We start from the raw sequence: 10,982 nt of genomic DNA, 5'->3' as shown, positions 1-10,982 counted from the left end.
CTCTGGGCAAGGCACTCAAATCCCCTCAAAAGCATTTTACAGCCAGCTCAGGGAGCATCCCCCTCAGAGCAGTGTTGATGGGACGCGTTAGTCATGGGAGCTGCTGGGAAATCGCGGAGTCCTGCACGGCCGTGGAGCCGTGGATTTGCTCAGGGAGGCAGCAGTGCTTGGGAGCTGGACTAATCCCTCCCAGACTGGAGCTGAGCAGGGATGTGGAGCTGGAAACATCCCCCTTTTACTGCCCATTATGGGTTGTTTAAGCCTCCAGGCCCCTGGGCTGCTGCAGCTAAGCCAGGGGCTCGTGGGCTGGTGCCTTTGTGCTCCCTAGAGTTTATTTGTAAATCCTAGAGTTTATTTGTAAAAGCTAATTTCTTTTTCCATTCATCAATCAGTGGAATCCTTCCCATTGTTTATCTCCCAGTGCTGGTTTTATCTACCACACCTTGTTTGGAAAGGCAAATCCGATATTCCTCTCAAGATCTTAAAAAACACCAGTATGGGCAAAATTATATTTTTCCCCGATGGCCTCCCAGTGCTTATAGAAAAAGAAGGAGAGTGACTTTTTTAAATGGGCAGACTGTGATGGGACAAGAGGGAACGGTTTTAAACTAAAAGAAGAGAGACTGAGTTTAGATATTAGGAAGTTCTTCCCTGTGAGGGTGGTGAATTCCTCTCACTGTAACTTAGTAGACACGCTGGAGCAGGCTTTCAACTGCTTACAACTACTTAATTACGAAATTGCATGGGGGTACGGGTGATGTTCCTTGAAGTTTTTTCGCTTTTTCCGGGAGCAACATCCCCTCTCCATTTCAGCCGCATTAGCCGGGACCCACTGAGCCCTGCTCTCTCACAGACTGGACTCGATGAGCTCAGAAATATTTTCCAACCTAATTGACTCTGTGATTCTTTACAGCACTAGGTTTTCAGGAGCCGCGAGGACGTGCCCATTACGGCAGCTTTTCCCACAGCACGGGCAACCTCCATCCCCCCTCTATCTCTCCCTCCCCCCCCCCGCCCACCTCAGGCCGCCATCTTGCCCGCCCCGCCCCGTCGCCGCGGCGCCGCGAGGCCCCCGGCCGGGCTGTCCGCGGCGTTCGCCTGCGGCGGCGGCGCGGCGGTGCCGGGGCAGCCGCGGGGCCTGCGCGGCGCCGGGAGGAGGAGGAGGGAGCGCCATGGCCGAGGCCTGGGCCGGCTTCTCGCAGGAGGAGCTGCGGCGGCTGCGGGGGCAGCGCCCAGGTACGGACCGCACCGCGCCGGGAGCGCCCGGGGACTGGGGGACAGTGGGGTCCGGAGCGGCGCGGAGGAAGAGCCTGGGTCTCGGCACCCTGTTAGCCCTCGCAGCTGCATCTGCCTCCCATCGCCCCATCTCCGCAACTTCTCCAGCCACACCTCTGTGCTTCCCCTCAGCCCCTCCAGCCACACCTCTGTGCTTCCCCTCAGCCCCTCCAGCCACACCTCTGTGCTTCCCCTCAGCCCCTCCAGCCGCATCTCTGTCCTTCCTCTCAGCCCTTCCACCCACACCTCTCTCCCTCCCCTCTGCTCCTCCATCTACACCTCTATCCCTTCCCGGTCCATCCCCACATCAAACACCTGCCCTGTCCCCGGCAGCCCCTCGGTGCCTCCCATCCAGCCCCGTCTCTCCCTGCTCCCCTCATGCAGCCCCTCTCTCCACCCGCAGCTTCTCCAACAAAATCCCCAAAATCCCGGGCTCTCCAGCCCCCTGTCCCGCACCCAGATCTCTGCCCAACGCCCCCCTCGTGTTCCCAGGCTCCTCTTTACCTGCGTGTCACCTCGTTCTACCCCGTTCTGCACTTTACAACCTCAGTTTGCCCGCTAGGCTGGCAGGGACCCTTCCTTAGCCCTAGATCTGCCTCATCATGGTTATCCCAGGAGTCACTTCACTCGCACCTATGGTTTCTCTTTTAGGCCAGGCCCCTTACTCCTCCCTTTCCTCACTTAGGGATACCAATATCATTGAAAATTCCTGAATCTTAGGCTAACAAAACATTCCCAGCTTCCTGAGGTTACCCCCCCCATTGCCTTCCCCTGACAGCCTGCCTCGTGTTTTCCTTATTTTGGTTTTTGCTTGCCCAGAACAGCTCTGGCAGAGCCTGTCTTTGATATTGTGAAAAAATGTGTATTTTATGATTGGCTTTTCACAAATATTAAAATGAATATTATATGTGTTATGTTAGAAAGTGATGCTGTATTAATTCTCTTAAGTAGTGTGTTAAATATAGTTTTAGGTTATAATAAAATGTTAAAATAGAAACTATGCTATGGAGGATACTTTTTTTCTAAAGAAAGGACTCGCACTGAGATAGCAGCCACAGGACACCTAAACCTTTCAGAGAAAGAGAATTTATGGCTCCATTATCAGAAGAAATGAACTTCTTCCCACCTTGCTCAGACAGGATGACACCATTAGGATTATGAGGAAGAAGTTGGTGATGACCAGACAGAATCCTGTGTTTGAATGGAATTGATGCATCATGTATGAGGAGTATGAATATGCAACAGGCTGTTGCTTTTAAGGGTTAATCCTCTGCTAACGTGGGTCCTTTTTCGGGCTTATTTTGCCCGGAAAGAGGTACCCGGCCTGTCTGTAACTCTTTGTTTTTATTGTCTCATATTGCCCTAAATCCTAATTGTCCAAATTTGTATTACTCTAATTATATTGCCATTTTTATAACCATTTTATTACTATTAAACTTTGAAAATGTTAAAAACAAGTGACTGGCTTTTTTGACAATACTGAGATTTGTTTTTTAACCCCGTTTCTGCACTGACAGATCTGTACGAGCCCTCACCGCCGCCGCCGCCGCCGCAGCAGCAGCAGCAGCCTCGCCCCCAGGCTGTGCCCAAGACTCGGAAGCAATTGCAGCGGGAAAAAGCCCTCCAGCAGCAAAGCCAGAGGCTGGGGCTGCAGGGAGGAGCAGCCTCTGTCACTCCAGAGCAGCTGCTTTCTGCTCCACAAGGCAAACCTTGTGACCCCCAGCAGCCCGGGCCAGCGCCTGGGGATGAGAGGCAGAGGGACAGCCGAGAGCAGCAGGAGGGAGTGGCAGCGGCAGAGTCTTGTAATGGCAGGGACAGTGCCCAGCCCCGCCCTGCAAAGGCCAACAGCCAAGTGGAGAGAAAGAAAGTGGAATTGTTAGTAAGTCGGTAAAATCAAGGGGTGGGGTTTGTTGTTCTCTGTTGATTCGTTCTTTGGTTGTGAAGTCAACTTTTGTGTGTCTGATAGGAAGCTCTGTGAGATCAAATAATTCCGTTTTCTATGAGGCAGCATCTGTGTGGAGAAGCACCAGTGGCTTCTCTGAAATTCCAAACACAGAAGGATTCAGGAGGTTCTGTTTTGCAGAGATGGGCCTTGAGAGGCTGCTAGTTGTGCTGCCTGTGATTCCCCTGCCCAGCTCCGGGCTGGGATCACCTGCCTGCACTCCCTGCACCAGGGCAGCAGCACTTTGAGAACTCAGATTGCTCCTGTGGGTGCAGCTCACCAGTAGGACTGGCTATTCATCTCATTTTTGTGGTGGGAAACACACAGGCACTGCTTGTCTGGGGAGAAAACAGCTGGAGCTTTGCTGAGAATTTTTTCACACTGGTGAAAGCAAATGGCATTTAGATGCAACAGTCACCTCCTGAATCTGCTGGATTCTTCTCAGCCTGGATGCTTGAATTTAAATCTTACTAAAAGTATTTCTGTATGTGAGGTTTTAGGAATAAGCTGATGAGGACAAGTCTGAAGAGAAGAGCAGAAGTGTTTGTTAGTAGCTGAGTTATTCGGGTGTTTTTAAGTTTGGGCTCCTTGGGTGAAGGCATGAAGAACATAGTGGGGTGGAAAGCAGCAAACAGTTCTTTGTTTCTCCTAAATCCTGCCACAAGTTGTGCCCTCTCACTGACACCTGGCCTTCCATCCTTTGGGATGGTAGTCTAGGAAATGGAATCTGTATCAGTCTTTAACTGGTGGCAAAAGCAAATTCTTGTTCTTCCTTGCTGCTTGTTTCCATTAGAACTCATACTGACCTTTCATTTGTATCCATTTAATTATTTGGGAGCTGTACTGTAAAGCAGACCTGGGAAAGAATCTGTTTTATGGGAAAAAACATTTCCAGAAAGAGGCTGTGTTGGCAGACTGAACAGATTGTGACAGCAGCCAGTAAGAAACTTGAAACTGCTTCTACCTGGTAGGGAAGCACATCCTTTACATGAAAAAATCTGAAAAAGTGCTCCATGCAGCATATTTGGTTCTGCAGATTTTAGTTCCGATCAGCAGATTTCATCTGGAAATGGTTTATTGGTCTGAATGGCTTCTTGCAGATGATTCTTCTTTCCTGAGAACCAAAACCTGTTTATTGTTCCTTCAACTTTTTAAAGAGCTTGCTCCAGAATATATGATGGTGAATATTTGTGTTGCAATGTGGGCAGCAGGGAGAGAAATGAACTTTCTGTTAATTTTGATGTTCTTGTCAACGAGCAGGCAGGAGAAATCCCGATGGGAAATCCTCCAGCAGGAGCAGCGGCTGATAGAAGAGAAGAATAAACGCAAGAAGGCACTCCTGGCCAGAGCCATTGCTGAGAGGTGGGGCTGAGCCTGGGCAAGGGCTGACTCTTCATCTGCAACCAGTTTCATATCTTGAATTGAATTTCACTTTTTCCTCTTCTCTGTGCTCTGTGAGCAGCTGTGATGGACGTTTCCCTTGGATGACAAGTGCTGGTTAAGAAGTTGTGACTAAGCTTTTCACACTTCCCAAGCTGCAGCTCTGTGCACAGATGATTACACAACTGGAAGATTAGCTGAAGTCCTTAAATTTGTTAGTGAGGTCATGTTTGGAAGGTTGGGGTGCTCAGATGCTTGTCCATGTTCTGGTCCTGATCTGTTTTTGCTGGATGTAAGGGGAGCTTATTTGGTTTGTAACCTGTGATAAGAAGCTATTTCTGTTTGGACTTTTGGCACATTAGTGTGTGAAAATGCTAAAAAGAGGAGATGACCAGCTTTAGGAAGGTGCTGTTTTGCCACTGGGTGACTAGAAATTATAAAATGGCACATATTCTCACAGTTGTTAGCTTTTGCTCTTCAGGGCAAGAGCTTTCTGGCACTGAGGTAGTTTAAGACTCCAGGAAAGGCAAAGTTTGTAGGGAAGGATGTTGGAACATCTGATAACACTGGTTCAGGGACAGTGATGTGAAGTTTTCAGGCTTGCAGTGCTCTCCCAGGCATGTGTTATGTTCTGCCCATCAGAGCCCTTGGGTAGCACCGGTGAACACAGCCTGTACTGTGCTAAAGTCCTGAAAATTTCATTTTCCTTTGCCAGGCAGAGATAAAACACAAGCACCTTCATTCTGAGTCACTGTAGGGCGTCAAACATGGATGTGGCCACCAGGTTTGGTTCTTTCTCCTGGAAACAAAGCCTGAGGGGAGACAAGACTCATAAGGTGACAGCTGAGGAGTTACATCTGTCACTCAGGGGCCTTCCTCAGGCTCCCAGCAATACCACAGGGTGTCTGTTTCCCTCCACCTGCATCATCTGGTCAATTGAGAGATGCTGGCACTGCCTGCACACCCAGTCTTGCTTTCAGGGACCTGCCTTGGGTGTAAAGCAGTGGCTGAGAAGCACCATTTTGCTGGTGGTGATGAATGATGGCAAAGTGACGTGGTGCAAAAGCTTGTGGGAAGTCACTTGGCTTGCCTTGGGAGTGAAATCCATCAAAGCTTGGTTGCCCTTAGTAACATTTCGTTTTCAGGACTTAGGAATGAATGGCCCAGTTGAAAAAGGTTACAAGGCTTGATTGAAATCCTTTGTGTTTAATGTAAAACTTTCCATTCACTTCATTGGGATTTGGCTGGACCTTTTGGGAATAATTTTACAAAATGGAAATCAAACTTAGGTTAGGTGACATTTTGGCCCCTACTAACTGGGCTCCTTTGAAAGGGGATATTTGCAGGACTAAAATCCCTTCCCCCTCTCACTTCCCCCCAAGCCATTTCCTGTTTCCTTACACTGAGAACTACTTAGATACAGCAGCTTCTTGTGTGTTTCCACAGTGAAGAAACACAATCCATTTTAGGCACTTTGATTATAGTCATTACATAATTTTGCCCTAGTCCTTTAATAGCAGGGATTTTAGATCCCTGTGGATGCTAAAAAAGATCAAAAGCCCTACACCATAAAGGAGAAACCTTCTGAATAGGTCCTACAGAGGTCAGTTGCTCTGCAAGTGAAGTGGGGCCCAGTATGCCAAGAAGAGAGGCTTGAGAAGGAAATTAAAACAACAACAACAAAAAAATCATCTTCCTTTTGCAGATCCAAAAGAACCCAAGCCGAAACAGTGAAGCTGAAGAGGATTCAGAAGGAGCTGCAGGCTCTGGATGACATGGTGTCTGCTGACATCGGCATCCTGCGGAACCGCATCGACCAGGCCAGCCTGGACTACTCCTATGCTCGGTAAGTGCACCCAGCCAGGGGGAACAGGCAGCAGCCCTGCCTAAGGGGAGGGGAAAATGCTGTTTCCTCTCCCTGGAGCACTAATGACTCCTGTCACTGTAATAACGTGTAGCTGAAGCGGTCACAGTCTGGGGGGCTTTCAGATCTGGAAGTAAAAGTATGCTTTTTATTTCCTAATTTTTCCCTTTGGAATCTGGGAACTGAAGCAGGTTTTCTGACTGGAGATTGCTGTCACAAGACATAGGTCCTGCTTTAAGTGTGCAGTTGTCCATAAGCTCTCCTTTATTGTTTCAAGGTTGTTTATTTTGTCTCAGGGGGAAAGAGGTTTTTCTCAAGAAGTCCTGAAATGAAAATCCTGTTCAGGGAAATTTGCTTTTTCATGACAGCTCTGGTCCTGCTGGAATCAATGGGACCAATTAAGCTTAAAACATATAATCCTGGTGAAGCATTTTTGCAAGTAGGACCAAAAATTGAAGGAAGAGGGAAGCTTTTAACCCTTCACAATGTGCCTTTAATCACTGTGGGTGTGATGAGTTCCTTAAAGGCAAGAAATGAATAGGAGCACCCCATTAGCTGTGGGTAAACCACAACATCAGTAGATAAACAGCAGCATGTTTGTGCAGCCGGTTCATAAAGCAGAAATGTTCACTCGCGGTTTTTGGTTCACCATTCCATCTGTAAAATGCTCATTTCTCCTTCTGACTTCTGCCATACCATTCTGACCACAGGCCAATAAAGCTGGTAATTAGTCTTGAAAAAAATAGCAGTGGTAGCTAAAATAATTAAGATCTTTTTGGTGTAATTATCATTTGAAATGTCTAAGATTAACTGTAGTTAGCGTAGCTGATTGCATGTGAACCCAGAATTTCATGTCCTCAAGAGGAAAAACATTTAAATGGATTTAGGTTTCATCTGGTTTCTAAAAACATTAAATGCTCCTGAAATCTTCTTACCCTTCTTCTATTTGTAATAATGTATCTATTTGAAATGCTTGCTGGCTAAAGAGAACAAGCAGCTCTTGACATTGGGAAAGCAGTTTTTAATTAAAGACAATAGCAAAAGGAGATGCTAGTGGGACAAATGGGTAAACTTCACCAAAATCTTAATGACTTTCATTAATTTAGTAAGTGTTTTCTTGAGGGAGGGATTTGGCAATGTGGGGTAGATACTTTCAGTGTTGTAGTTCTTATGAGCTAAAGCCAATTTACTTTTAAGTGGAGTCTTTTAAAGCAGTTTCTTATTATTTTAGGCCTTTTGTTTTAGGGCTAAAACACAGAGCATTTCAGTGTGTTAAAAAGTGCAATATTAAATAGTCCTGAGCACATACCTAGTTAGCAACATTTGACAATTGCTGTGGAATGGAATTTTTATAAATACAGTGTGACTGATAGGTGAGAATTCAGCCCAAAGGTTTAGCTGTGCAGATGTTTCCAGCATAGCATTGGTTTTGCCACTTCAGGTATCTGACCCAGAGAAATCTTGACTTTCTTGAGGGGGAAACATAAGTGGGCATCTTCTGCCCACTGCAGACATAGCCTTTACAGCTGGGTAAAAGTCATATGGTTATTATATAAAAGAAGATACTTTGGATGATTTTTCTATGTGTTATTTACTTCTCTTTCACTAAGCAAAGGACCTCTCCCATCTTTCTGTTGCTTTGTTTAAGCAGATACTGGAATCTGGTTTTATACAAGAGCTGGATTCTTTATTCAACCACCTTACTAATACTAGTTTTATGAGTGCTCTGTAGTCAGGCTGCAAAAGCCTTTGAGTGTTCCCTTCCTGGATGAGCAAAATTGCATCTGTCGTTTATTTAGAATTAATACACAGGTTCACTGATGTAGTGAAAGATGCATCATTAATGTGGACACCAGCCATTAAAGTGCTAGATATTCTCTGTCTGTTAACTCAATAAATACTTCAGATATTCCCTTTTTGCTGTATTTGTCATGACAGGAAGTGCAAATTGGCAGGAGGTGAGTGTCGGGATGGATGCTTGCAATAAAATTCTACATCTGTGTTGATGTCACGTGCTGTGTCAGTCTGTGCTGCCCCTGATTTTCTGAACATGGATATGGGTGGCCAGAAAAGCACATGATCCAAATGTCAACGTGCTCCATGGAGCATCTGTGTCTGTGGGGGGGTGGTTGGGTTAGAAAAACACCCGACCGCTCTTGTGGTGTTTCAGTTCACCGAGTGGGTGTTCATTAGAAGTGTGAAAACATTGCCATTTCTGATGGGTTCTTTCTGCTGCCAGTGATGCATCTCTTCAAACAGGCAGTAAAAATGAGTGTTTGAGATGCAATCTGAGCAAGTTAACTCTTGGAGTACACAACAGCAGAGCCCCCAGTGTCTAGAGTAATTTCGATCAATTCACTCTTATTTTCTTCCCTCTTGCTCATGTGGCAGCCTGTCACAAACAGCTGGCACAATGCATTGCAGAGCATGTTGCTTTCCAGGTCGTCTTAAAGTACCTGTGCCTGTGTCAGAGTGTGAGGTGCAGTGAGAATTAACCCTCCAGAAATGCTACTGCTGGTTTTGCAGGAAGCGCTACGACAAGGCCGAGTCCGAGTACGTGGCAGCCAAGCTGGACCTGCAGCACAAGACAGAGATCAAGGAGCACCTGACAGAGCACCTGTGCACCATCATCCAGCAGAACGAGCTCCGCAAGGCCAGGAAGCTGCAGGAGTTAATGCAGCAGCTGGACGTGGAGGCAGATGAGGAAAATCTGGAGCTCGAGATCGAGGTGGAACAGATGCTGCAGCAGCAGGAGGCAGAAGCAGGGAGACAATCCAGCCAGGCTCAGAGCCATGCTGCGACAGCCCAGGAGAACCCTGCTCCCACTGGTGTGGGGCAGGAGAGCCAGCAGGCTGACCGTGCTGCTGCTGCTTCTCCTGCAGTTTCTGAACAGTCTCAAAACCCCAGGACCAAATCCCTCTCCAACGTGGACAGCCAAACCCAGGCAGTAAATGTGACTTCAGGAAGCTCCCCAGCTTGTTCTGCCACATGACTGCTGGATGCAGATAAGCCAGTGGTTATGGATGAGGTACTCTGTGCAGGCTTGTGGCTGTATGTTGTATCTGGGCTTCAGCAGTGCCAGTAATATGCACTTCATTTCTCTTTTCCTTTTTATTGTTTCCAAATTTTAATGGCTCTTTTCTTTCCACAAGACGCATTTGGGGTTCATCATCTGTCATCACTCTGGTGTACGTTCATGTTCTGCTGCCCAGCTCTTCATGGGCTTTTGTACCTTCCTGAAACAGGACGCTTGGAAGTGAACAGTAGGGTTTGTCCAAAGGTTTTCAGCTTTTTGATACTCAAGGATGCCTGTTCTGAGCAGTGTGCAAGAGAAAGATACCTACAGGAGAAACCTGGGTCTGCTTCAGAACACATTCTGACAACTGCAGTAGGATGTTTGTCTTCCTTTGTATCCATAAGGGATTAGTTTCCAACAGTTTCTCCTGCTGTCAAACCCAAGTGCTTACATTAATTGCCTTCCTAGAGGTTACATTTTCCTGATTTAAGGGAAATTTGCATATTGAGGCAAACTGTAATGTCAGTTGTAATACCTCTTATTTATCACTTCCTTTCAGACAGTGCTGAATCATGGAGCTGTACATTGATAACACTATTAGCTATGAAATCACTGCTGCTAGAGCTTAACAAAAAGGATGGGTTACAGTTTAAGACCTTGCAGAATGTAGAAGTAGCAACACACAAAAGAGAGGGTGTTACATTTAAAGCTGTTCCATTGAAGAGATTTTCTCTGTTGTAGTTGCCTCAAAGTGCCAATAATTAGCCAATAATTAATTTTGTAATGAATAATTCCCACAGTATATTGGAAATAAGCCTATTTTTGTAGAACATTTAATGCATTTTCCTGCCTGAAGAGCAGGTTAGTCTTCCAAAGAAGTTCAACTGATTTGCTCTATTGCTGTTGAAAGGCTTTAAAAAGCTATTCCAGGTGGAGAAAGCCTCAGGAATTAAAAGAGAACATAGGAAAAATCTCCCACAGACTGATTGCAGCTGCAAACTCTGCACTCACAGTTAACCTCTTGGTACCAGGGAAGTGTGGGAATGGTTCCTGGAATACCTGACCTGGCCGTGATGGGTGTGATTTTATGAATGAGTTGCTGAATGACGCCACCGAGTCTATAAATGGGACAGTGATTGTCTCCATGGCTAGAACAGTGGAAAAACATGTCACTACATTTCAATTTCATTCTATTAATAAATCAGTGCATCTTGTACACAGTGTGTTTACTTTCAGTTGTGATATCTGAGACTAATACAGGGATCCAAGCCTGTTTTTCCACAGGAGATGATAAATGGTAGAATCAGATACGTCCTTTGGCAGCTTTCCGCTGGGTGAAAATAAAACCTCAAATAAGGCTGTTCCAAAATATGGAAATGCATGAAGTAAAGACATGGCAGGATACAGCTTGGCAGGAATCTTTTCAACTAACTGGCTCAAGGCAACAGTGGAAAATCTCTCTTGGTGCCTTCCATACACAGGAGAAAGTGGGATAAATATGTCTC

The 10,982-nt window shown here is 46.3% G+C and overlaps 1 protein-coding gene across 5 annotated transcripts; it reads left to right on the top strand.

Annotated features, from left to right (window-relative positions):
* The first annotated feature begins 1,115 nt into the window (after positions 1 to 1,115).
* Positions 1,116 to 10,693, top strand: GORAB (golgin, RAB6 interacting). 5 transcript variants are annotated; one of them, XM_059854693.1, is made up of 5 exons: positions 1,116 to 1,236; positions 2,793 to 3,150; positions 4,478 to 4,579; positions 6,303 to 6,443; positions 8,988 to 10,693. In XM_059854693.1, the coding sequence occupies exons 1-5, from the start codon at positions 1,173 to 1,175 to the stop codon at positions 9,451 to 9,453; spliced, it is 1,131 nt and encodes a 376-aa protein (XP_059710676.1). In that variant the 5' UTR covers positions 1,116 to 1,172; the 3' UTR covers positions 9,454 to 10,693. The 5 variants fall into 5 exon arrangements, with proteins under 5 accessions (XP_059710676.1, XP_059710675.1, XP_059710678.1 ...); XM_059854692.1 differs by having other exon boundaries at positions 2,793 to 3,162; XM_059854695.1 differs by lacking the exon at positions 8,988 to 10,693 and having other exon boundaries at positions 6,303 to 6,447.
* Positions 10,694 to 10,982: the final 289 nt, after the last annotated feature.

Source organism: Haemorhous mexicanus, chromosome 9 (assembly GCF_027477595.1).
Source record: "Haemorhous mexicanus isolate bHaeMex1 chromosome 9, bHaeMex1.pri, whole genome shotgun sequence".
Classification (NCBI taxonomy): Eukaryota; Metazoa; Chordata; class Aves; order Passeriformes; family Fringillidae; genus Haemorhous; species Haemorhous mexicanus.
Note: the sequence above shows the minus strand (reverse complement) of the source record. Positions and strands in the feature narration are given on the sequence as shown.

Coding starts and splice junctions, on each gene's coding strand:
- GORAB (XM_059854692.1), top strand. CDS start 1,173: ATGGCCGAGGCCTGGGCCGGCTTCTCGCAGGAGGAGCTGCGGCGGCTG. Junction 4,580..6,302: donor GCCAGAGCCATTGCTGAGAG/GTGGGGCTGAGC, acceptor TTCCTTTTGCAG/ATCCAAAAGAACCCAAGCCG. Junction 6,444..8,987: donor CTGGACTACTCCTATGCTCG/GTAAGTGCACCC, acceptor CTGGTTTTGCAG/GAAGCGCTACGACAAGGCCG.